Genomic DNA, 27,740 nt, shown 5'->3' on the forward strand with positions numbered 1-27,740 from the left:
ATCCTTATAGATCATAACCTATGCTTTGTGCATAGTAACTTCTCAATAAGGGTTTGTGGAATAAATGAACACACATTATCTTTCAGACAATATTACAAAAGCAGAGAGATTTGAAATTTTTCTAATAATTTTAAAATAATATATTTTTTCTAATAAGATGCCATTTTACTGAGGGTACATTTAAATTAAATGAACTGAACTTATCTTTTAAAGGCAATTCTTAGACCATAACAGAGGTGTATGTGTGTGTGTGTGTGTGTGTGTGTGTGTGGTGTGAGTACTGATTTACATAATCCAGAATATTGCATCTTTGGGATAAAAGTGGCTATAATAAATTTTTAGATGCCAGTACAATGGAGAAATGAATATGCAGAGTTGCCTTCAGAGAATCAAAGCAAACAATCCAATATAAGCTCCTGGTGATTATAGAAAAATATAAAATCATTACCTGATTTTTAGTTTATAAATATGTAAGGTAAAACTACCTGTTTATAGCCTAGTGAGCACCCATATGGTTCTGCAGTGTTTAACTCATATCCTGGGAATAAAGCTTCTGATTTGAAAGATTCTACAAATCTAATTTTATAGACTTTTTTAGCTATTAGTGTATAAATAACAATTTCATCATAAAATTATCCCCATAGGTATATACTTACAGAGACTTGAGTTTTACAAGATAATCAAATTGATCTGCTTGAATTTTCTGGATTGGGTTGTAGGAAAGATTCCTGTTTTAAAAAAAAAAAAAGGCAGCAATAGGTCATTTCTAGAAACTTCTTAAGAGAAAGTGTATCTGTTGACTGGATTACTTATAAACATTAACAAAAAAGTATAGGAATAGCACTTGCCTTACAGAGTTCATTAAATATTTAAATGAATTAATGGAGATAAAACACCTAGAATTGTGCCTGGCTTTTAATTAGCACTATGATTTTGTTAGTGATGGGGGAACTAAGACAATATAAGAACAAAAGTGGACTTGTCAAGAAATGGCTCTACCACGGAAGCAGTAGAGGTCTCGACAAGAAACCACACATACCTCACCTTTTGCCTAGGATCTCATTGAGTTGAATGAAAAACCATCTCTTTTGTCAAATTTGAATTAATGGAATCATACTGAATGGTTTTTACAAAAAATCTTATGCCAAAGAGTGACATTTGTGCTAATGATTTGTGAGGTGTGAAATGGAAAGCAAAAGGCTATATAGCTGGGAACAAAGAAAGAGCGATCAGAGAGACAGTGCAGCTCAATTTTGATGGAAAAATTTTCTGAGTCTTTGTTAACAAACAAACAAACAACACCTTGAGAAAAGAATCATTGATTAAAGGGAGCTTCTCAAGGCAAATTCTATTTGAGAAACTTATTCCAGGTTAGATTTTTAGTTAAGTGGGGGATCTTCTGGGAGGTAGTGATTGTAGAAGGAAAGAGAGGAAGAATGAAAAGGAAAGTTCAGGTGTATTAAAGAAACAAAGTGGACTTAACAGTCTAAGGCTAGGAGGAAGCTATCTGAACATAACACAAGCCATATACAGAAAGCACACAACTAACATAAGCCTCAATGGTGAAAGACTAAAAGCTTTTCCTCCCAAATCAGTAACAAGACCAGGAGGACCTCTTTTGCTTCTTTCAACATAGTACTGGAAGTCTAGCCAGAGTAATTAGGCCAGGAAAAAAAAAGACATTCAAATTCGAAAGGGAGAAGTAAAATTATCTTTGTTCACATATGACATGATACTATGTGTAGAAAACCCTAAAGATTTCTCTCTCTCTCTCTCTCTCTCACTTACACACACAGACAAAGCTGTTAGAACTTACAACTCAATGCAGCAAAGTTGCCAGATATAAAACCACTACACAAAAACCGAATGTGTTTTTATACACTAACAACGAACAAGCAAAAAAGGAAATTCGAAACATAATTCCATTTACAATTGCACCAACAGAATCAAGGAAGTTAAAGACTTGTGTTTGAAAAGAAAATGTTGCCAAAAGCAATTTAAAAAGACACCATTAAATGGAAAGACGTTGTATGTTTATGGATTAGAAGATTTAGTGTTGTCAAGATGTCAAACTCCCTGGGCCACCGGGATGGCACAGTTGGTTTGTTGATTAAGCATCCAACTCTTGGTTTTGGCTAAGGTCTTGATCTCAGGGTGTGATCTTGGCCTTATGGGATCGAGCTCCGTGTCTGGCTCCATAGTGAGCTCAGAGTCTGGTTAAGATTCTCTCCTTCTCCCTCTGCCCTCCCCTCTACTCCTGTGCTCTCTCTCTAAAATAAATAAATACATGTTTTAAAAAAAGTCAGTACTCCCCAAAGTGACCCACTGATTCTGTGCAATCTTTATCATAATCCTAATATTTTTGGCATAGAAAAATCCATTCTGAAATTTGCTTGGAATCCTAAGGGAGCTTGAATAGCTAAAACAATTTTGAAAAAGAAGAACAAAGTTGGAGGCTTCACACTTCCCAATTTCAAAACTTAGTACAAAGCCACAGTGATCAAAACAGGGTGGTATTGTTATAAAGAAGAGTATAGAGACCAGTAGAATAGGATAGACAGCACAGGAATAAACCCTTGTGTATATGGTCCTGCAACAACTCAATAGGGAAAAGGACAGTCTTTTCAACAAATGGAGCTGGGAAAACCAGCTTGCTCCCACATACAAAAGAATGAACTTAGAACTTATCTTACCTCATGTATAAAATCAACTCAAAATGGATCAAAGACCTAAATATAGAAGTTAGGACTAGAAAACTCTTAGAAGAAGAAAAAATCAGTACAGTGTAAGGGCTATTTACAGAATAGAAGGAAAGATTTGCAAATCATATAACTGAAAAGGATTTACTGACTATATCATAAATATATATATAAATATATTTATATTTATAAATATATTTATATTTATATTTATAAATATATTTATATTTATATTTACTAAATATATCATAAGTATATATAAATCATATAACTGAAAAGGATTTACTAAATATATATATACTTTATATATACTAAAATATATAAATAATTCCTACAATTTAACAACAAAAACAAACCCAATCTTTAAAAAAAGGCAAAGACTTGAATAGACACTTCCCCAAAGAAGATACATGGCCAATAAGCCCATGAAAAGATGTTCAACATCACTAACCATTAGGGAAATGCAAATCAAAACCACAATGACATTTCACATCTGTTAGGATAAATATTACCCAAAAAAGAGAAAAGAACAAGTGTTGTTGAAGATGTAGAGAAATTAGAATACTTGTGCACTGCTAATGGGAATGAAAATGGTGTAGGTGCTTGGAAATCGGCGTGCTGCTTCCTAAAAAAATTAAAATGGAATTATTGTATGATCCAGCAATTTTATTTCTGTGCTATATACTGAAAAGATTTGAAAGAATGGTCTCAAACGGATATTTATACACCCATGTTCATAGCAGCATATATATGTATATGTATATATATGTATGTATATATATGTACATATTATATTTTCAAAGAAATTTTACAAAGAAATCACAAAGAATTTGTAAAATAGCAAATTTCAGAAATGGATTTTTCTCTCTATATACATATTCTCTATACATATGTATATGTCATATATATGTATATATACACATATGTATCTCTATATATACACCTACAATGAATTACTATTTAGAACAATATTGTTATGAATTAATGCTATTATTCAGAATAATATCCAGAAATTCTGACACATGCTCCAAAACGTATGCACCTTGAGGACATTATGCTAAGTGAAATAAGCCCGTCACAAAAGGTCAACTATTGAATGATTCCATCTATATGAGGTACCTAGAATAGTCACATTAATAGATACAGAACAGAGATGCTGCAGGGGAGGTGATGGGGAGATATTGTTTAATAGGTATGGAGTTTCAGTTTGGGAGGATGAAAAAGTTCTGGAGATGGAAGGTGGTGATGGTAGTACAGCATGAATGTACTTAATGTCACTGGACCGCACGTTTAAAAGTGGTGAAGATGCTAAATTTTGAGTTCTATATATTAAAATTAAAAAAATAAAACAAGTGAAATGACAAAATTAGTATCAGTCTTACAGTTGTGAGAGCTCCTTCAGATCTTTAAATAGTTGCGATGGAAGGTTTTCAATCTTATTACTTCCTAAATCCCTAGGGAAACAATTGCAACCATGTCATATTAGTTTCTTAAGACTTTATTCATTGTTCTGTAATTTGTTAGGAAATGATTATACAACTTTTTAACAGTGCTATTAGTGAGGTACATTAATTACCAGAAGTCTAAAAGTTTTAGAAAAGCAAGTGTAGTGGGAAAATATAAAGATAATTTATCCCATTTCATCACTTCTTCAGAGGCAAATGCTTGATAGTATTTGATCTAGTTTCAATTTTCTAATTTAATTTAATTAATATATGTGTGGTGCCTCTTTTCGTTTTCCCTTCATTCCCTTCTTCCGTTTGCATTAGAGTAGGAATATAATTTGGAGACTTAATTTTTGCACAGTTCTACCCCAAGTTATTCAAGGGTTGACTGTAGTTTGCAAACTTTAGCAAAATCCAATAGAGGAAATTAATAGTAAAATATAAAATAATTGTCTGAAGGACATGTACTTCATCCATCCCCCAACATATATTTTATTCTGACAATCAGCTACTATGTGCTTAGGGCACAAAGCTTTGGTTTATAAGAGAGTTGTTTTAATGTCCTTTGGAACTGGGTCATTGATTTAAAAAAGAAGGACAGTGTAAACAGTTGCTTTAACTTATGTCTCTCTTCCATTATTATAGGTCGGGATGTTATCCAAGGACATCTAGTATCTTTGTGGATCTAACATTATCTTTTATTTCTGGAATTAGTAAAGTATGTCTCTTATCTTATGGTCTCTGAATCCTAACTCTCTAATGAACATAAAAACAATGTGCTGTTCCTCTCTAGCAGTGGGACAGAGTGATGTAGGATATAGTTTATTTATTAATTTTACCTTGACTTTATTTCCTTGTAGCTATGTTTCCTTTATCTCATTTTCTTCAAATAGTTATTATATATATATACATATATACATATATATTTATGTATATTTTTGTAAGCTATCTGAAGTCATTTATGGCTCAAAGTGTATACAAATAATAGTTAGAAAAGAGATAAATATTTCTCAAATGTACAGAAGCATATACGTGTAACAAGTATGAACTAAAACAGTAGAAGGAAAAGTCTTATCAAACTTACAACTCATCTAGCTTCTGGAGAGGTGCAAAAGTATTTTCATTTAGGTGATTAATTTTGTTTTTCCTCATTACCCTGAAAGTAAAAAGAAAAAAAAAATATGTTGTGGCTCCTTGAAGTGAGTGATAAATGAGTTTTTGGAAAGAAGATTAATAGCCTGAAAAAAAAGATAATTATATATAGTGCATTTTCACATCAAGTATTTTGTAGTACAGTAATTTATCCAGTCTAATTTTAGTTTTAAATTTCTCAAATTTTAATGATGATAAAAATAAAATATTATTAAAAATTTTAAGTAAAGTAGGGAAGAACTCTGCAAGGGAAATAATGAAAAGTGAACTCTTGAGACTACAGACTGATTTCTTGCAACAGAGAGCACATTTAATCTGCCTAGCTCCTCTTGCTAACAGAACGCCCTGAGCGCAGGTGCACAGTAGCACTCATGCGTCTGGTAGGCGATGCAACTTGGGGTGGAGTTTTCTAACAAAGTCTAGTCTAAACTGGACCAATTCAGAAGATCTCTAGTTTGAAATGTTGAACCAGGATGTACGTAATTCCTTTTTTTAAGATTCACTTATTTATTTGACACAGAGAGAGACAGCCCAAGCAGGAGGAGTGGGAGAGGGAGAAGCAGGCTCCCAACTCATCAGTGACCCTAATCTGGGCTTAGTCCCAGGACCCCGAGATCATGAGCTGAGCCAAAGGCAGATGCTTAACTGACTGAGCCACCCAGGAGCCCCACAGACTGTATGTAATTCTTGACGAGTTCATTTCTCCACTGATCTCATGTACTATGAGCGAGCATAAAGGAGTAACTCATGGAAAAGTTTTAAAAGCCTGATGCTTGGGTGGCTCAGTTGGTTAAGCCTCTGCTTTCTGTTCAGGTCATGATCCCGGGGTCCTGGAATCCAGTCCTATATGGAATCTTTGCCCAGCGGGGAGCCTGCTTCTCTCTCTGCCTGCTACCCGCTCCCCCGCTGTCTCTCTCTCTCTGACAAATAAATAAGGTCTTAAAAAAAGTCTCAAAATGTTTTCAATTCTTTAAATGTGTGATGTGCTCAGAGGTTGGCCTTGTTCCATCCTGAAGCATTTATTTTCTCTCAGCTCTCCAAACATTACCACCTCCAGCCAGTATCTCTAGACCAGAAAAGCACAAGCAACTGCCAAGAGGAAACTCACAGATAATTTCCTCACACAGAGGCTTCTTTAAAAACATATAAAAGTGTATCATCAAAGAAGTTGAAAGTTTTGGTCTATGTCCTTCAGGTGCCACTTAGTTTCTTTCCAGCAATTAGTAAGAACTGTTTTGCGTGACTGACATGAGGCAGCCTGCACCTGAAGACTGCTCTGAGCTCATCGGGCAAGAATTCAGACATCTCAGGGGCTTGAACCCATTGGAATGTGGGATGATACTGGAAAAAAAGTTTTTTGTATCAGTGATAGCTATTGCGTTGCCTGTACACAGAGGTCCTTGTGTTATGGTTTCTAGCCTGGATTTCGAGATGGATTCTGGGGTGGTTTCTAGACAGATTCTACTTTGGTGGATTTCAAACTTTGCCCATGTAACTGCTCTTAAAAACATTGGGCTTAACATACATCCACAGAACCCAAGATTTACGTTTAACCATCTGAACTGCATTCTGTTATTTCAATTCAATTCAATTCAATTCAGCTTGTTTCATTAGATAAGCTAGTCAGAAGATACCGTATTGCTTTCAGCACCCACTTGTGAGTTTCAACCCACAGTTGGAAAAACACGATTCTGAGAAAAAACCCCGTAAATAAGGCAATTGTGTTTTTATCCTGAAAGAAGCACCATCATCCTTCTATCATGCTTTTCCATGGAAAAAGCAGCGTGACTTTAAAATAGACCAGAAAGACATAGGAGAAATTATATTCAACAACATTCTAAAATTTATCCTGGTGTCTTCAATTATATCTTCAGGGGTGTAGACATTCTGCCACATTTTAAAAAAAATTTTGGTTGTAATTAAATTTTTTCCACAATCTTTACAGTTGTAATTTGCAAAGGGCAAACATTCTTACAGATTAAGACTAATTTAGTGTTTCTCAAACTGAGTTCCAAAGAGAGATTTTAGGTGGTCAGTGAAAATTTTTCCATTAAAATGGGTATTACTTAAGTTTGAGAAAGACAGGTCTCATATAATACAGATCTGTTGTGATGATCCATGCATGTTATGAATCTTGATCAAGGTTGGGGTGAACTTCAATAATTTTGCCAATGCACTTTGGTTTCAGAAAACTTTAAGTCATAAGTGAACATTTGTCATAATTACTTTGCATGTTTATGCTAACTTATGTTCACATAAATGATTAAATTTGTTTGTAAAGAGATATAATATCACTTCGAAAGGATAAAACTCTACTTACAAAACAGTTAAATTACTGCAGGAAATAAAAGTCAAATTTCTCAAATTATGGATATGGTTGCCTTCAAAGTCCCTGAAACATAAAAACAAAAACAATAAAGCTAAATTTTAATCATAGAAGTAAATTGGCCAAGAACTATTCGCTTTCTAATAAAATATCTTTTTTCACATACTGTTTATTTCATATAGAGTCCCACATGTAGCCACTTACATAAGAGCTAAAATAATACATATATGTAATGCTTTTTTTTGTGTTCATAGTAAAAATGTTTTGAGTCATATCTGTATCATATGTTCTTATGAGTACATATGTTACCTTGAGAAATGTGAAGCGAATGAGAAGTCAAATTAAAAAATTTGTTATGATAGGGGCACCTGGGTGGCTCAGTGGGTTAAAGCTTCTGCCTTCGGCTCAGGTCATGATCCCAGGGTCCTGGAATCAAGCCCCTCATCCGGCTCTCTGCTTGGCAGGAAGCCTGCTTCCTCCTCTCTCTCTGCCTACTTGTGATCTTTGTCTGTCAAATAAATAAATAAAATCTTTAAAAAAAAATTTTTTTTATGATAAATTCCCACTTTAGTAGTGATATGTGTTAAACACCTGTCTACAGCAACCCCTTGTGATATATTTAAAAAACTCCCATCTCCTTAAAAAACAACGACAGGGGCACCTGAGTGGCTCAGTGGGTTAATCCTCTGCCTTTGCTTCAGGTCATGATCTCAGGGTCCTGGGATCCAGCCCTGCGTTGGGCTCTCTGATCATCAGGAAGCCCAGTTCCCCTCCCCCTCCCCCTTGCCTATCTCTCTGCCTACTTGTGATCTCTGTATGACAAATAAATAAATAAAATCTTTAAAAAAAAAAAGCAACAATCAAAAACCATCTGTCTAGAGTTACCAATGGCATTTCTCTAAGTGTTGTGACCCTATTTGCTATGTCTGCAGAAGATTCTAATATTGCCGCAGAAGCTTCTGCTGCCAAAACAGAATTTCACCTCTACCCCCCTTGCCTAAACACACCTTAGGAAAATTCTCAATAACCTTTTACCGCCAAGAACACCACTGTTTGCTTTATTATATTGCCACACAGGCTATGCTGTCTTTGGCTTTCCAACTTCCAGTTCAGAGAGATGTACATAGACCCTGCTTATGCTCTCTTGCTGTGTGATGCTGTCACCAGCAGAAGTCTGGTCTGAGAAGTAAAACATGCCAAAAATGTATGTTTGAGTGTCTCTTCTCTATGGTGATCATGAAGGCATTCTTTTGTTGTATCTCTTTTATCTTATCGTTAGGTTTATGGTGGAGGTTTGTAGATCAGAGCGTTAGCGGAGCTTAGGGATATACTTTCAGGAGTAGGTCTTTAAATCTGTTCGGTCTACCCCAAAACCTAGTTTCCTGGTAACCAATAGTATGGAGCCATTCAAGAACAATTGAAACTAAAGTATATGAACTGAAGTGTGACCCAGGTATTAAAATCTGCCAGGCAAACATGGGTAACACTAAAAGAAGTACCTATATTCTGCTGGCTAGGCTGTATCTGGGATACTTCTATTTTGGGCATTGCAATAAAAATAGACTTGGACAAATCAAGACATATCGAACAATCTGGAAGACCAGGGTGTAAGGGGCCTAGAAATCAAGTCAGTTGAGTAAAAGGCTGTATTCGTATAAGAAAAGTGCAAAATAAGAGAGCTGTATTTGAAGTCAGGCTGTAGAAGATATCCTAAGGTTTTTCTATGTTGTATCAGGTTGCAACATTAGATTTACTGGATGAAGGACACAAAATATTTCAAATTTCAGCTCAAAATCTAGTGTCCGGAGAATAGCTTATTATTGCTACAGATATGTAACAGAAGCAATACATCATAACTGAAGAATTTTTGTAGACAGGATTTCTGTACTATATGGAATATTGTATTGTCTTAAATCTTGATTCTAGATCATCCTTTGAAAGAAAAAATTCTACTATCCTATTAAATTGGAAACTAAGTACTTATAGTACTTCTTTTTTGGTCATTAGTTTTGGTCAAAGTTTCTGGTCTCTCAATATATACTGTCAGTGACAGAGACCATTCTCTTCTTTCCTCTTTAATTGCTGTTACCATGAAACTACCACCAGGTGGTGATACTTCCTTAAGCCTCACAAAGTATCGTTGGGTGAGTCGATATATTTTTCTTGTTACCTATTATTATGACATTTTTTTTTACTAAGCTGACAAAAATATTTGTTAGTATTAGTGTACTAATTTGTCAAAAGCAGTAAGAGGCACACCTCGAGGCATCATTTAGGGACTTCTGATTAAATTGTCAGTTTAGTTTAATTTTGAGATCATTTTTAACCTTTATTTGGGAATTTGTTTTTGCCTCCTTCCTAAAACGAGAGGTTTTAGTCCTTGATACACAGGAACCCGGTTTGAGGCATAAACTTGAAAATCTGGTTCTTTGAGCTGAAGAACAATACCAATACCAATAATCGTGCCTGTTTCTTCTCAGCTTCCTCACCTACCCCTAGTGGCATTCTAAACATGCAAATCTCCTTAACCTCTGCTTCCTCCCCATACTTCTGAAAGATTTCCGGCTCCTATTTCAAGGAGAAAATTGAGGGGATGAAGCAAGGAAAAGCCCCTGATCTTCTACTCAACATCTAAACACTTACCTGTTCATACACCTGGTCTCCTAGTCTCAAGAAGAGGATGACCCTTGTCCTGTTTCAAGCTAGTTCCTCCGTCTATTTTTTTGAGTTTGACTTAAGTATGTATGTGTCTTAAAACACATGGTCAGTTTTGGTGAATATTCTTTGGCTCTTGTTTGCTTTCAGGTTTATATTTGTTAGAATTAGGTGCAGGTACGTCTAGCACGCATCCAACCATAAGAGCATAAATACGTAACTACAGTTTGGTAGTCTGGGGACAGCATGGTATTTTTATGAAGTTGTTTCATGTTCACGTTTTACATGCCCTTGTCTTCATGGTCCAGGATGATGCTAAAGCTTGAACCATCCTATCCATGTTTTCTGGTTAAGGAAACAGAGGAAGAGCCTGCCTATTTCACCTCAGGGTGGTTTCCCGAAATTCCACAGTATACTTCTTCCACCTTCTTCAGTGGAGCTTGGTCATGTGGTTATATGAAGATGCAGGAAAGTCTGGGAATATTGTATTTTTGCTGGGCACACTGCTGTCCCAAATAGATCAGTTCTGTTATTGAAAAGGGACGCTGCAGTTTGATATACAAATTGGGTCATTAGTTATGCTATTTAGTTCTTCATATTTCTTTTGGTTACTATACGAATTATTTGGTGCATATGTATTTATAATGTAATATCTTTTGTGAGAAATTTCACACTATATCATTTGAATGTTCTTCTAAGTATTGTTTATTGCAAACTGGCCAGAATTTTACCTACTTAGATAAAAAAAATATGATGTCTGCTTTTTGCTTTGTTTTGTTTTGCATCTACATGGAATACTATAGACCAGCCTTTTGTTTTTTTATCTTTTTTAATCACTAAGTTATCGGTTTTTTTTTTTTTTTTTTTCTGTGTAAATAGCGCTGAATTAGGCTTTGGTTTGTGTGCCAACTTGACTATCTCTTTTCTTTTTAAAAGATAAGTTAAGCCTGCTTAAGTGTACTGATATGACTAATATATCTGACTTTAGTCTGCTATTTAAAAATATTACTCTATGGTTTTTATAGGTTAAAAAACTCTCAATAAATTAAAAAAAATTTCTTTTAATCTTTAGAAAGGTTTGTATATTCTATTGGTTATCTTTATAACATACCCAATACACTGTATCTTCTCTTTCTTAGAGAATAACAATACTTATTAATTTCCTGTTATAATTTATCTTATAAGCAATGATAAAATGAGTATATATTGTATTTCGTTATGCTCCTCTACTTTTCTCCCACCATATGATTTTGATCATGTGTAAGTTTTTAATAATGTTCATCTTAAGAATATCAGATACCTACATACTGGGGGATTTGTTGGTTTTAAGTGATGACTTTTGACTCCAAGTTATTTTTCTTTCTAGTTCTATGGTTATCACTTTATTTATTTTGAAACTGTTTATTCATCTAAGATTAGTATGTCTTCTTGATGAACATACCCTCTTATCATTGTGTGATATCCTCTAAAATGCATTTTATTTTTCCATCTGGGCCCACGTCTTCCAGCACCTTGCTCCATAATGTATCTTCATCATTTTCTATAGTTTCAAATTCTTCGTATTAGCTTCTCCCGCCTATAATAATAAACCTACTTCATCTCCCATCAAAATAAGTTTAATTTGCTGTCTTGATTTTTGGTTCACCTTTGGCTATTGCCCCATCTGTTCATGTGGTTTATTTATCAATTATATTTTCAACTTTTTGAATTTCCAAATTTTCATTGTGGTGTTTACAGTTTTTATTTTTTGCTTTGAAACAATGAGAGTAAAGGTTTTAATCTTCTGTCTGTCACATATCTGGCAAGCATATTATCTGGGGCTGTCACATGTCTTTTTTTTATTTTATGCATATTTTTCCAGTAAATCAGTTAAATAATTTTTTCTTTACCAACACATGAAACAGATTTTTCAGTTTATACTTTGCTAAATAAAAGTTCATGCGCAAGATAAAGGTATTGTGATTAGTTTTAGCAGAAATGAATATTTATAAAGCAAAAATTATTATTATTAGCATTAACATTGGGATAATACTGTCAGGAATGGATATGAAATGACTTGTTTGGATAGCTAAAATTTAAAGATAGTAACTTTAGTGATGAAATTGTAAATGTTCACTTCTTTACTAATAAATCTTTTTTTATATTAAATTTATTTATTTATTGTATTCTGAGAGAGAGAGAGAGAGAGAGAGAGCGAGCACTGGCATGTGAGAGCAGGGGAAGCAGTAGAGGGGGAGGGAAGGGAAAAGTAGAGAGAATCTTGAGCAGACCCCACACTGAGAATGGATCCCAACCTGGGGTTTGATCTCAAAACCCCGAGATCATGACCTGAGCTGAAACCAAGAGTTGGATGCTTAACCTAGGGTGCCTGAGTGGCTCAACTGATTAAGATTTTGACTCTTGATTTCGGTTTAGGTGGTGATCTCATGGTGGTGGGGTCGAGCCGCATACGGGGCTGCCAATTCAGCAGTCAGTCTGCTTGGGATTCTCTCTCCCTCTCTCACTGCCCCTCCCTCCATTTGCACACATGCTCTCTCTCTCTGAATAAATAAATCTTAAAAAAAAAAAAAAGTTGGATGTTTACCAGACTGAGCCACACAGGTGCCCCTTTAGTAATAAATCTTAATCATTTAAAGATTTATCTGAGGGGTGCCTGGGTGGCTCAGTCAGTTAAGAATCCAGCTTCGCCTCAGGTCATGATCCTGAGGTCCTGGGATCTGGCACTCTATGGGGCTCCCTGCTCTGCTTCTCCCTGTGAGCGCCCTCCCCCACAAGGCCCACCCCCTCACCATTCCATCCCTCCCACCCCACATGCTCTATCTCTCTCAAATACCTAAAAATCTTTTAAAAAATACAGTTTTATCTGAGATGTATATTAGGCTGCCTTTTTAAAAGCACAAGAAATGCTTATTAATGTATTGCATAATATCTCCTACATTTGCTTCTGGTCTCAGCACATGAATTTTTAATTGCTAATTTACTTATGTAAATATCAATCAATTTTGCTTTATTACTACACTTGGATTACTGAGCATGTAATAGCTGTTTAATGTCTTCATTTGAAATAAAATTTAACTACAACAAAGGATATTGAACTTAAATACCCTTTTTTTGAATACTTTACCTTGTCAACAAGGGAGGGTACTATGCTGTCATACCAAAATGCCCTTTGGACTCAGTAATGATTCTGGGGATGTTTGTCTTCTTCTAAATGGTTCCAAACTAGTGTGTTTTGAGTTATTATGTCTGCTTTTTATAGCACTTCCCACTCCTGCTTTATTATCAGGTCGATTGCTGTCACTTCACACTAATGTTTTGAACTTATCTTTTCACTCTAATTTTTTAAAATTTACTTTTTATTTTTTATTTTTGTAAAGATTTTACTTATTTGTTTGACAGACAGAGATCACAAGTAGACAGAGAGGCAGGCAGAGAGAGGGGAAAAGCAGTCTCCCTGCTGAGCAGAGAGCCTGATGCAGGGCTCGATCCAAGAACCCTAAGATCATGACCTGAGCCGAGGACAGAGAGAGAGAGAGCACAAGCAGGGGAAGCAGCGGGCAGAGGGAGAAGCAGGATCCCCGCTGAGGAAGGAGCCCAATGTGGGACTCTACCTTAGGACTCTGGGATCAGGACCTGAGCCAAAGGCAGATGCTTAACTGAGTCACCCAGGTGTCCTTTTCCCCTCAACTTTTAATCTGGTTCTTACACTCTGCTGTGAGCTTAGAAATCAAGCAACAAAAAAAGCTTCTGAGAATTTCCTACAAAATGAAAGAGAAAGTTTTCATATAATACTGTACATGTGGTTTACTGAACTTATAAATAGTTATTTTGGTTACTTGTTTCTTCATTTTTTTTTTTAAGATTTTATTTATTTATTTGACAGAGAGAGATCACAAGTAGGCAGAGAGGCAGGCAGAGAGAGAGAGGAGGAAGCAGGCTCCCTGCTGAGCAGAGAGCCCAATGCGGGACTCGATCTCAGAACCCTGAGATCATGACCTGAGCCGAAGGCAGCGGCTTAACCCACTGAGCCACCCAGGCGCCCCGTTTCTTCATTTTTTACCTGCATGTTAAGTAGGCAAATTTACTGGGTAATTGAGTTCTGAACGGGTAGAATGATACTTATTACCATAAGCAAAGTTACTGTGTAAACATTTCCATGAGACATATTCTATTGTGATTAGACTTCAAAAATAAATTCTAAGTATCATATTCTCATTAGGCAGAATTTAGAAACGAGACTAAAGTGACTAGTCTTTCTGTACCAAATAAATAGGCAAAAATAGATGACAGAAGGAAGGAAGAGATGTTCTACAGCTACTGTGACATCCTTCTGTCTTTCTTCTTCCTGTCTCCAATTTTTGTGTGTGTGTGCGTGTGAGGTGTTTTATCTAGGCAAGAGTCTAGAAGAGTCAATTTGGATAATGGGCATGTTTAATAACAAAATCATACTAAAGTAATTTGAGGAAATGTGACATGACATAACATAACATTTTTAAAAACCTAATATCCAAAGTGTACTAGGCAAAACCAGGAAAGTTAGTTAACTTATTTAAAGAAAGGTTCATCAACTTACAGCCAATGCAGCCTTGGCATGTGCTGGCAAAGAGGTTTGTCTGGTAAATGGGTGAGGACATTATTCATCAATGCTCTGAAAAAGAAAAGGAAGAAAAGAATTAACATTTTTCTGGTTCTTCTCTCGTCTTAAGTCAAACATGGTATTATCATTATTCTTTATAAAACCACAAAAATCTATTGTGTTAGTTGTCTTCTCTCTTTTATTTTTCTCTGTAAGTCTTGTTATATTTAAGTGATTGCTTGTTAGTAATAAAATTCGACAAATGATAGTTGTCATATGGAAGAAGCAGCAAAGTTAATAACTGAAGGAAAGCCTGTTCCCATCAAAAGTGGGTATTGAGAAGAAATTGATTTTCAATTAATGTTATTTTTCTTTACCAAGATTAATATGGGCAGTAATGGTGTACTTGAGAATATTTCAATAAAATATGGAAGTAAGGCTATATTTAGTTTTGATGGGCTGATATCCTAGAAGACAGACCTTATAAGATTATTAAAACTATAAAATAGCCATTGGAATATGATTAAGAGATGGTTTGTAGTTGTAAAGGCCTTTTTGGGGCTTTAACAATTCCATATTTAATGCTGTTAAACTTAAAGCAGAATTTTTATTCATGTCTTTTCCTTCAATTGAAATATTTGCTTTAATTTTTAGTACTTACAAGAGAATAAGAGAATTTAGTCCATAAAATGTTAGTGGGGAAATTCGACTGAGGTGATTATCTTCAATTATCCTGCCAGCCAGAAGAAAAAATTGATTCATTTATATATTTAGAATATAAAAACTATTACTATAAAATGCCATGTAAATTAAACATACAGCCATTCTAGTCTGTGGAGATCTTCAAAAACACCCGGCTTCAAGAAAGTTATTCTGTTATGGCTGAGATACCTGAGAAAAGAGAAATGACCACAAGAAATGTGTTACCTTCTTTTTTCTTGATTTTTTTTTTTTTCAGTAACGTCTACACCCAATGTGGGACTTGAACTTACAATCCTGAGATCAAGAGTTGCATGATCTACTGACTGAGCCATCCAGGCGCCCCAAATGTGTTACTTTCTTGATATCTTATAATAAGGAAAGGAAAAACAATAGTCATCCATCTTAGATTTTCTTATATGCTATTCTTATCACACCTTTTTCCTTCTTTGGGGTCTCTAAAAGGACTTGGTCACTTACCTTTTCATGTGTAGGTTTTAGTTCCCCTATAATCAATCAATCAATCAATCAATCACACTCTATTCATTCACCTATGCCTTTACTAATCAAATTGTTTTGCACACCTACTCTGTGGCACTGTGCTGGGTGTATCATCCCTTTCTTTGAGGCGCTTTGAGTCTAGAGGGAAGGTAGAATACGAACAGGTTATTATAGCAATGTGGGGAAAAGAGAGAAGTGCACAAGGTATGGTTGTTCTGACATTGCGCAGACAGCGCTTAGCTTTGTTGGGGGTTGGGACTGCAGGGCACAGAGGAGTCAGGACAAAGAAGCCTGTACTAAAAGGGGCACAACATGATGGACGGAGATTTGGATGAAGATGTCATTTGCAAAGCAAAGATTGGGTAGGAGTTCATATAGGCAGAGGAGATCGCTTATGCAAAAGCAAGAAGTCTGAAGGAGAGAGTATCAAGGGAAGGGATCACCAGGTATCTCAGTGCAGCCTCCCCCTGAAGGGGCTGGGAAGAGAGACAGGGAGTGAACCTGGGAGGCAGGCGAGGGTCTGTTCTAGAAAAAAAGGACACTGCATGCCTTACCAAAGAGTTTGACCCCACTTTACCTACCCAACTTTACTTCTAACCCTACTGCAGAGTGAACCAACTCTGTTCTGTTACGTTGCTCTTGCCCTTTCGCCATGTTTATTTCTACCTCAGTCTCTTGAGCACAGCAATGTGCTGATCTCTCTGCTGTCAGTTCAAGTCCTGGCTTTGCTACTTATTAATAGTGTGACCTTAAGGAAGCAGTTAACTTCTGAAAGCCTCAGTTTTCCCAACTCTAACATGGAGGTAATATTAGTATCTACTTTATTAGGTTGTGGTAATGTTTGAGGCAACACATGTCATAAACACTCAGCACATATTGTTTATGACAACAGCACTTCTGTTCATGCTTACCATTCTGATCTCTCTTCTTTTTCCTCTCTGCCTACGATTCATATGCAAGTTTTAGTAGAAATTTTACTTCCAACAGATACATGGACCACATGGATTTCTCTCTTTTCTGACAATTTTTAGAGTTGACATGTTATAAAATTCCTCCTGCTGGTAGTCTCCCCTGTCAGGTTTGACTTTTAGGGATAACAAGAGATGATGCCCTGTATTATAGTGTATAGTGTCTTGTGGTTTGCCTCCCTCTCTGGTTTTATCTTATTTTATTTTCCCCTCCCTTTTCCTCTATTCATCTGTTTTATTTTGTAAATTCCATGTATGAGTGAAATCATATGGTACTTTTCTTTCTCTGACTGACTTATTTCCCTCAGCATAATACTCTCTAGTTTCATCCATGTCATTGCAAATGGCAAGATTTCATTCTTTCTGATGGTTCAGTAATAACCCATTGTGTGTGTGTGTGTGTGTGTGTGTGTATTAACATTTTCTTTATCTACGCATCCTTTGATAGACATTTGGGCTCTTTCCATATTTTGACTATTGTGAATAGTAATGCTATAAACATTGGGGTGCATGTGCCTCAGGGGTCTCCTTTAAAAGCCAATAGCAATCCCCTAGATACAAGGCATTTGACTCCTCCCACATCTTATACTCATCTGTTTAGCCCAGTCCTGTCTGTTTTCCCGAGTCATCCCTCACTATTCTAGATCCCAAATGGTCACTCATTTCAGTGAATCTTTCTTTTTTTTAAGATTTTCTTTTTATTTATTTATTTTAGAGAGAAAGAGAGAGAGCAAGTGCACGCACAATCAGGAGGAGGGGCATAGGGAAAGGGAGAGAATCTCGAGCAGACTGCTCTGAGTGAAGAGCCTGATGATGCCAGGATCAATCGCATGACTTGAGATCATGACCTTTGCCAAAACAACATCTGAAGAATCAGACGCTTAACTGACTGAGCTGCCCAGACACCCCTTTCAGTGAATTTAGTAGCAGTTTTGGTCTGAACAACACAGGTTTAGGATTTAATTAAGTAACCTCTTTTATAATTTTCTAATTATTTTGCATATAACTGGTTTATCACAAAACTGGTTTTGTTTCCCCACCCTAGATTATAAGCTTCCAGAGGGCAAGAGGCATGCCTCTCTCTAGCAGTAGCATAGCCCTTTGCCTGAAACTTTAGGGTGTAAGCAGATGGAAGGAAGCCTGTCTGACTTATCTTCCTATGCCACCTCCCCATGGTGTCTAGCTGAGAAATTTACACACTGCAATGGCTAATGAATATTTATGGATCAATGAAAAGCAGGAATCTAATGATTATTGCAGATAATCTAGAAGTGTGTGACATTTTTAATATCCAAACAATATTCCAGTGCTATGAATAACTATGGAAGGAGATGGCGGACCCTTTAAAATTTGTGGTACTATTCTTCACATCCGTGGAACTCTAAACCAAGCCTGGACTATTGTTCACATCCATTGAACATTAAACCAAGCAGATGTGGTTTACTAAGTTTTAAACAGCTTCATGGGGTATTAGAGAGAAAGATAGTCGGGAGTCTAATGGGAATGAATCCAGTATTGACTTTGGGTGATTTGCCAAGAGATTAAAGAACAGGGATGGGATAGAAGGGAAGAGGATTTGTCAAAAGTGGTTACTTTTAAGACTTTGAGTCTCCATGGCCCTTCTTTCATTTTACTAGTAAAATCATTAGGCAGTCTTTCCTCAATCCCAAACCCTCATGCCACAAACTAGGAATCTGGCTGGAATGAGTTTCTTGGATAAGGATTTTAAAAGGTAGTGTAAGATAGAAAGCAAGGGGGGCAGAAATGGAAATATAGGAAGTTGTTTCATTTGAAACCCAAGAGCAAGATAAGCCATAAGAGAATCTTAATCTCAGGAAACAAACTGAGGGGTGCTGGAGGGGAGGGGAGGTAGGAGGGCTGGGGTGGCTGGCTGATGAACACTGGGGAGGTTATGTGCTATGGTGAGGGCTGTGAATTGTGTAAGACTGATGAATCACAGACCTGTACCCTGAAACAAATAATACATTATATGTTAATAAAAAAAGAATTAAAATAAAAAAAATACAGGAAGTTGTTGATTTAAGCGATTTTTGGTTATATTTCCATGCTATTAATTCTTACAGGAGGTTAGGTTCAGCTGCTTAGTAAAACTCAACGAAATGAACTTTGAGAAAGCCATTTTTTAAAAAATTTCTTTTTGTTTTTAAGATTTTATTTATTTATTTGAGAGAGAATGAGTGAGAGAGAGCATGAGAGAGGAGAAGGTCAGAGGGAGAAGCAGACTCCCCAAGGAGCTGGGAGCCAGATGCGGGACTCGATCCTGGAAGTTCGTGATCATGACCTGAGCCGAAGGCAGTTGCTTAACCAACTGAGCCACCCAGGTGCCCAGAAAGCCAATTTTAAAAAGCTTTGCTTTTAACTATAATGAAATATCATTTCATACCCATTAAGATGACTGTTAAAAAAAAAAAAATCCCCAAGCAACAAACTCCCAGACAATAAGAAGTATGGATGAAGATGTGAAGAAATAAGGACTACTGGAGTCGGGACTCAAGCATGGGTCTGTCTGAGCTGGAATCCCCCAGGGACAGGGCTGCGCCCACCCTTCCCTTGCTGTGGGCAGGAGGGCTGCTGCGCAATGGGCAAACTGCAGGACTGGTGGACTGATTGCGCAGGTACTTACAGTTTAGTAAGACTGTAGAGTCCTCGGAATGCATAGATGGGTATGGATCTAATCTTGTTGTTTTGCAGACACCTGTGAAGATAATTATAAAAAAAATGACACAGTTTCAGTTTTGCAAGACGTAAAGAGCTCTTTGGGTGGGTGGTGGTTCTCCTAGCACAACAGGAATGGACTTAATGGATCACTGAATACACCCTTATAATTGGTTAAGATGGTGCATTTTACGTACTACTTGTTTTACCATAATAAACATTTTTAAAAAACGAATTGATTAATTAATTAATTTTCAGCATAACAGTATTCATTGCATAATAAACTTTTAAAATTTATTTTAATTATTTTTTTATTTTTTATGAATTTATTTTTTAAAAGATCTTATTTATTTATTTGACACAGAGAGAGCACAAGCAGAGGGAGCAGCAGGCAGAGGGAGAAACAGACTCCCCGCTGAGCAGGGAGCCTCACACCAGACTAGATCCCAGGACCCAGGTATCACAACCTAAGGGAAGGCAGCCACTTAACTGACTGAGCCACCCAGTTACCCCTAAGCCTCTTTTTTTAATTAAAAAAAGGTAGACCTAACGATAATTGAGTGAAACTAGATATCATCTCATTTTGTTTTGCTGTTAACTTCATGTATGATTAGGCAAATTTTACTTAGAAATTCTAGTTATAAAGATGAATATGTAAGAGTTAAAAATATAATATTTGAATCTTCCTTAAGGAAAACTTTAAGGCATAGTAAGGCACTCAGAACTCCAACAGGCCCAGAAATCAGACTTTTTAACATTTCCTGCTATAATAGAAAGATTGGCATTTAGCATAACGCTGGCAAAAGTACAAGTATGTGACATCTTTAAGGTCCTGGATCATATTCCATGTTAATCACAAATCTGCCCAGCAAGTTAGCTTTAATTTTATTAATTTGACCCTCCAAGCCTTGCTCCAAAAGTGTTTGATGAAGTTTAGAAGGAGTATTTATGGCAAAAGAAAAAAAAAAAGAAGTAAAAAGACCCAGGACTAGAAGAATATAAATTAGACCTGCAGGTCAAGACAAGAATGCAATCTTAAATAGTTAACTAGTCATCCAGGATGATTGGCCTCGGATTAACTGGAGGTCAAAGGAAACATATACCAGAACCCAAGCAATTGCATCAAATGCACCCTTGCAAAGCTTTGTCCCTCTGCATGTACTGGCCCCAGGTTTTAGGAAACTACAAATAAGGGCTTTAAGCCTGACTTATTGTACTGAATACAGGTCACCATTGTCCTTTAGGGAGTTCTGAAGTTTATATATATATTTTTATAAATACAAGGAGGAATAAGGTAGAAACCAATATGAACACATTTTTAAAGAGATTTATTTGTTTATTTTAGAGAGAAAGACAGAGAGCACAGAGAGAATCTTTAGCAAACTCCCAGCTGAGTGCAGAGCCCAGCTTGGGCTTGAGCTCACAACCTTGAGATCGTGACTTGAACCAAAATCAAGAGTCGGACACAGGGCACCTGAGTGGCTCCATCAGTTAAGTGTCTGCTCTGCCTTCAACTCAGGTCTAGATCCTGGAGTCCCAGAATCAAACCCTGCATCAAGCTCCTTGCTCAGCGGGGAGTCTGCTTCTCCCTCTGACCCTTCCCCCTCTCATGCCCTCTCTATCAAATAAATAAATAAAATCTTAAAAAAAAAAAAAAGAGTCAGACACTTAACCAGGCACTTTCAGGATGAACAAATTCTTAGTTAATTAGAAATTTTGATTCAAGGGGATTCCCTATTTCTCCAACATGTAAGAAAACCTAAATTTGATTATAAAAATGTTATTAAATTTACTATGCACTTAACAATTTCACGGAACGTACTGACTGTGATTTCGATTACAAAATAGGGAATGCTAATACGCAGAGAAGCTTACGCATGTATTTATTTGTTTCTAAGTATTTTCATGATTAATGATTAATAGACTGTATTGCATGAAGGTTGAGCAAAGCTATATCTCTAATAATCAAGTAGAAATTTTTTTGTAATTAAGCTATTTTGATCTATTAGTTCAAACAAATTGGCTGTTCAAGAAGTAATTTGGGACGCCTGCTTGGCTCAGTAAGTAGAGCACATGACTCTTGATCTTGGGGTGGTGGGTGTGAGCCCCACGTTGTGTAGAGATTACTTAAAAATAAAATCTTAAAAAAATTAGTTCAATGTTTATTATGTAAAAATGATAAACTACTGTGTTGTATAAACCTGAATTTTGATGTTTAAAATTGGAGTACTAACTCCTTTTAAACATGTGGACATAAGGTGGTGCTACAGATCAGAAAAATTCTTCAGCCTCCAAAAATCAGAAAATAGAATACAGAAGCATTCTCTTGAAATATTTACATAAGGCCTAATTTTGAAAAGCACTTCTCTCGATTGTTAAACATCCAGTAGTTTTGAATGTCATTTTTAGTGAGATTTTTATTTTTAAATATGAAACATACTTTTTTGCAGATTATCTGGGTTTTGAGTACATTTCATCGAATAGATTAATTTTTATTCTGATTTTGTTCTATTTCTGTTATCGTAAAGAAGAACGTACAGATACATATACAACTATGTATGAGGTTTCTTCAGTGTAAGACCAGAACTAAAACAGACATAGGTATGAGAATGAATCTAGGAATTCTAGGATGTTTTCTAGAGATCATGATTCAGGCTGAGGATATTTAAACCGAACAGTTCAAGTATGATATCATATCAAGTATGATAGTCACAGAGTTGGACTGAATCACAGGTAAGCACAAACTGCACCATTATGGATTTGGGGAGTATACATGAAAATGCTGAACTGATGGGAATCTAGCATGTCAGATACTACATGAATCGAAAATAAAAAACTGCATGGCAGATATGAAAATGGAATTAAGTCCCCAAAACAACATGCTCTGGGGTTTCCAACCACCACGACTTGCTCTCTTAGGTGGAGAACGAATTTGCAAACATATGGAAGAAAATTCTTCACAGGCTAGTGTGTGCCAGAAGAACTCATATCTCGCATGCTCCTGTTCTTTGAGAATAAATGTGATTTTTCTAGAATGACTTCTAGAACTCCTCAAAAAAACAGTTACCTGGTAGTCTCTAGCTAACAGCTAAATAATTTTCCAAGGACGGATTGGACTTAAGCGGTGATATAGTGTTGTTTTGTGCAGAGGTGGGAAAAGTCAGGCCAAAATGGTGTGTTAATTTTAACACGGGAATTAAATTTTTTCTTACAGTTTTTGAAGATTATGGTACTTCTTGAAGCCATCAGGAGGAAGCTTTCGTATTAAGTTCCACTGAAGTGACCTGAAATAAATGTAAATTGTGGTTCTTAAAGTGTTTCTTTCTTTACTTTTAAACTACAACAGTTTACAGAACAGTATAAATAATTACAAGCTTGATTTAGTGTAGTACCAACTTTCAAGAAACATTTTATTTCATGGTGTTACTCTCATATCCATGGTACTATTTGAACCAAGTCTAACTGTTAGTTTTGTATTACTAAAGATACTTGTCTTAAATTTAGGCTACAACATTGTAATTCTAACAAAACACAAAATAATGTAACTGGGAAAATAATTATCAGTTCATTTTCCTTTTTTCTTTTTATTTAACAGACACTAGAAACCATCTTGGTTTTGAAGTGACAATAAAAATACTGTTTTCTGTGTAAAGAACATATAAGAGCTTAAGTAATTTTATATTCTTCAGTATTTCATTGCTCACATTCCACTACTTTTACTTCCTTTTAAAATTAATTACGAAGGCAACTGTCAATTGGTCAGTACAACTGAACCCTCTTTATTCGATAAATGATTTCATTTCAATTTCTAGGAAATTTTATAGAAAGATTTCCCCTTGAATCATAATTTGATACGTAGTTTGGCACAAACTAGGTGCACATAATTGTGGTTGTACTGGAAAGGACCTAAACCTTTAATGTCTTAAAGAAAAACAGTGTAAGGCAGTAGGAACAAACTTAAAAAAGCAAAAAACCAAACCAAATGGACAAACACCCAAACTATTGCTGCTGGAGTCCCTTGCAAGAACCATACACAATATTTACTTGTCAATCTCTTTAACTGTGAAAACATCGATTTCTACTAGATGACCTATAATAATATGATGCTTACTGTCTTTATATAATACTATGGAGCAGATATTTCTTGTTAAGTGAGCAATAGATTACATTGTGTCTAGGTTGACCACTGTGGGATAAACACTTGGAGATGCTTGACGGGCAAAAAGGACTCGGTTACAACAGCACCATACAGTAGGCACTACCAATGTTATTTGTTATATTGGTTTGGACCAGTGTTGCTTAAATTTGATAGTGAAGACTTCTTAAAGCAAAATAGTTTCTCAGACTCCCTCAGAACACATCTTTGGAATCTGAGAAATATTATTCTAGAGTCTAGGAGACTTATCGATGGGGATGTTATTGCTCTGAGGTGTGAAAACTGGTTTTTAAGGAGGGAGGAAAAAAATCTTATTTTACCTTTTTAAATGGATGAAGAACAGGTATACATACAGATATAGACGAGTATATGTATAATATTAAAATTTCACAGGAGGGGACAAATAGAAAAAAAAAGTCTAAAAAGCTTGGAGGGTAGTAATGAAAAGAAAAAGGAAAACTTAAGTTCTAGACTGTACATAACAGTCATTAGTGGTTTTTTAATGAATGAATGCCAAAGGCTGATTAACTATGAACTCTCTCTTGAAATCATTCGTAGCTGCCGGGCTATCTCTAAATGTTCTTTCATTTCTTATGTTAGCTAAATGAGAATTCCTGTCCTCCTAATCCTTCTCACTTGGCTTGGATCTTCAATTCTGCTTTACATCTTGTCGTACATGTTTCTGTTGTTTAAAAACAAATGGTTGAATATTTGAGTTTGATTTAAATCTATTGATAAAAGCTTAGTGTGTTTTCAAAAATGTGTTCATTCATTCAGGCATTCATTGATTTTCTCAATGTATGTTGAATGCCTTCCATTTGTACTTTGGGAAAAAAGGATAATGTCACTGCTCTTAAGAAGCTTATACTCTATTAGGGTGACAAAGAACCTATTTTATCTATAAATAGAGGGCTTCTTTGGATAATAACTTTAGTTTTATAGCGTAGGGCTAAAAAGGCTATCATCTTGTTTTATTTTTTATTTATTTTCATATGACTTCATTTCAGAAACAGTGTTCAGGATTTATGGTATCTGTTAGGAACTTTGGAGGAAATATAGAAAAACTCCATTGAGCTTCTGGCACTTCCCTTTTTCTGGTAGAGAAGATTAAGACTCCAATCACTATAGCACAAGGAAGGATGATGTGCTTCAAAGAGACAAGAGTGGGGTTCTATGAGAGAATCCAGGAAGAAGAGGCGAATTGCACGTGAGTGGAAAGGTTACACTGGAGGGAAGGTAGGCTCATTTAAGGATTCCTAAATTATGTTTCTTAGAAAGTTGGTTTTTATTGATAGTGCCTAGGATTTATAGGCGACTTCTTTCTAAATGATGTCAAATATTTTAACAAATAGCATTCTCCATATTTTCATAATACCCTGTTGAAATGGAAGTGTTATTCTTACTGAATAGGACAAGCCAAAAAAACTTTTTAGTATGATAAATTTTTGTGTTTTAAAATGTAATATTCCAAGTCCGACTCTTTACAAAGTGGTGTGTGTGTGTGCAAAAGAGAGAAACTACTTAGTTTAATTATTATTGCCAAAGTTAGCTATAGTTTTGATAAAGTTCTTACAATTAGATTGTGTAGTTTAGTGATTAAATTTCAGGATCTTTCAGTCAGCACTCACACAGTCAAAACTAATGTTTAGGAAGCCCAAAAAAGACATAAATCATCATATTTATCTGTCTCTTTTGTTCAGTTGCATTTATGTGAAAGGTCTTAAAAATTCCCACTTCAATAAATATTACTGGGATTATTGGTTTCTTTGATACTTATATATGATTATATATGATTTAGTCTATTTCCAGCATTTCCCTATGAGAGTTCCAATTCAAAATATGGAATGAGCTCTGTAATAAAATTTGATATTTACTTTTTTAATGTATTTGCTGTAAAGCCTACAGTTCCTTTCTCTGTGGAATCGAACGAAGACTGGGGCGAGTTGTGATGCTGAGCTGGAGTTAACGTTTACTGCAGAGTAAAGTAGAAATGGACAGCTTGAATCAAGCTGCTCAAACCAAAGCACACGAAATTGCTATTTTTTTAAGAAAAAATAAAGTGTTACAGACATAGACTCCTGAGCTTTGTTTCTACATCTCCAAATGCCTGTTGAGAATTTCTATTGACTGATCTGTTAACCCAAAGTTGGAAAAGGCATCAAAGATTGGAGTCCTAATCTTTCCCACTTTCTGTCACCAAGTCCCCACCCCCCCCCAGCACGCTATTACTCGGGAAAGCCTGAAATCATCTTGGACATTTCTTCTCCCTTGCTTTCCTGTAGCCCATCGTCATGAGGAGCTATCCCATGCCAGTTTTCTTCTCTATACCAAGGACTGAAAGCTGGTGGCCCACAGGACTGCACACACCTCTTTATGAATGTATTTATGAATGTTCTGAGCCAGTACATTTTAATTTGAATCAGAATGCCTTTGGGTATTCTTTAAAGACATGTGCTCTCTGGTTAGTCATTTCCTATCTTCTTCCATTCCTCCCAGATCTCTCCCTCTCTTCCTTTCTTATGCAAAGGTTAGTTAATTTGTGGAAGAACAGATTCAGTTCTTACTTGTAGGAAGGGGAAAAATGAGACTGGCAGCCTCAGGGTATTCTTTGACTGACTTTCTGGTAATATGATATGAACAGTGGGGGCGATAATGTTTCTCTTTGAAAATAGAATGAAATCATCTCAATTTTTACACCAAGCAGGGCCAGTCATGATTTAAATCATGGAAACTCTTCACAGAACCTCAGATTATTATTTTATTCTAGTAAAATATTATTATTGTTTTCTATTAAGACTAATCAGTATGAAAAAAAGCTATGGTGACTTGAGGATAGACTAGAATGCCAGCCTTAGTTCAGGCGGGACTGTGAGCTCCTTTGGGGAAAACAAGTCTTTGTGGTTTAACCTGTTTGATGCTTTTAGCTCATTACCAATTTGGATAAATTCTGCAGGTCACCATTGATTGAGTAAACCCTCCCAGATTTTGTTAATTTAATGGCATCCTGGCTGACAGAAACTGAGCTCTAGCTCTCTCTGCTTCTTATACGTCAAGCATATGAGTTGCCATGTTATGTGGTTTGCGTTGGCAAAGGCAGGACTTGCCCATATTTGTAAACTTAAGAATTACTCCTATTCTGTCTTCATGTACTCAAAAGTCAGAGCCATATGGCACTAAAACATCTGGATGAAACAAAAAACTCAGCAAAAACATCAGATTAAAATATCTTCCCTCCACTGATTTCTTTTGAAAAGTTTCAGCCAAATGTGTGTGACTGTGTTGCTAAAGTTTGCTGAATTCAAATTAGTACTGGATCAACAAACCACTTATTATGAGGATAAGTTTCTTTTACATACAGAAGTTTGAGTTATTTGGGCCGGGCGGGGAGACATCAACATCTCTGAGCCAAATGTGATTCAGAAGAGTTAGATTTTAAATGTGAAGTAAGTTCTGGGAATATTTTATCCCATTTATTTCACTTGTCTTCTTTTTTTATTTAGCGATAAGAGTGTTTCCAACAAAGTCTAAAAGAGCTCTTTCAATAAATGTCAGTTCTTGTAATAAGAAAGCTCTATATAATAGTTTAACTGGCAGCCTTTGTTCTTTAGTAGCACACAAATGACGACATCTTTTGTTTAGATAAAATATAATACTAAATATTAAATGGGGTTATTATGAGGGTTTACATAAGTTAATATATCTAAATACGCCATAGGATTATTATGAGGGACTAAGTAAATTAATATGTAGAATAATTTAAAGTGGAACCTAGCATTTAATAAATGTAAAATAAATAGCAGCAATCATTATAATTGACCGAGAACAATGACATCATCTTTGAATAAAAATGCATTACTAATGACAAGGCCTTAATTATGATACAGTTT

At 35.8% G+C, this 27,740-nt stretch overlaps 1 protein-coding gene and 1 long non-coding RNA gene across 7 annotated transcripts in view; one reads left to right on the forward strand and one right to left on the reverse strand.

Annotated features, from left to right (window-relative positions):
• The window catches only part of RXFP1 (relaxin family peptide receptor 1), a 100,142-nt gene that overhangs the window by 9,535 nt on the left and 62,867 nt on the right, over window positions 1-27,740 (reverse strand). For 4 of the 5 annotated variants that reach the window (XM_032332674.1, XM_032332676.1, XM_032332673.1 and 1 more), the window contains 9 exons: window positions 22,910-22,981; window positions 19,666-19,737; window positions 15,673-15,744; window positions 15,515-15,586; window positions 14,851-14,925; window positions 7,617-7,688; window positions 5,229-5,300; window positions 4,082-4,153; window positions 657-728 (listed from right to left, as the gene is read on the reverse strand). In XM_032332674.1, the coding sequence (XP_032188565.1) occupies window positions 657-728; window positions 4,082-4,153; window positions 5,229-5,300; window positions 7,617-7,688; window positions 14,851-14,925; window positions 15,515-15,586; window positions 15,673-15,744; window positions 19,666-19,737; window positions 22,910-22,981 (651 nt within the window). The remainder of the gene's footprint in view (window positions 1-656; window positions 729-4,081; window positions 4,154-5,228; window positions 5,301-7,616; window positions 7,689-14,850; window positions 14,926-15,514; window positions 15,587-15,672; window positions 15,745-19,665; window positions 19,738-22,909; window positions 22,982-27,740) is intronic. The other variant, XM_032332677.1, reaches the window with a different exon arrangement.
• LOC116584392 lies at window positions 21,361-23,952 on the forward strand. 2 transcript variants are annotated; one of them, XR_004283180.1, is made up of 4 exons: window positions 21,361-21,446; window positions 22,338-22,430; window positions 22,912-22,992; window positions 23,876-23,952. It is a non-coding gene; the product is annotated as an uncharacterized LOC116584392 (long non-coding RNA). The 2 variants fall into 2 exon arrangements; XR_004283181.1 differs by lacking the exon at window positions 21,361-21,446 and adding an exon at window positions 21,651-21,757.

The sequence above is a fragment of the Mustela erminea genome, chromosome 2 (genome assembly GCF_009829155.1).
Source record: "Mustela erminea isolate mMusErm1 chromosome 2, mMusErm1.Pri, whole genome shotgun sequence".
In the NCBI taxonomy this organism is placed as follows: Eukaryota; Metazoa; Chordata; class Mammalia; order Carnivora; family Mustelidae; genus Mustela; species Mustela erminea.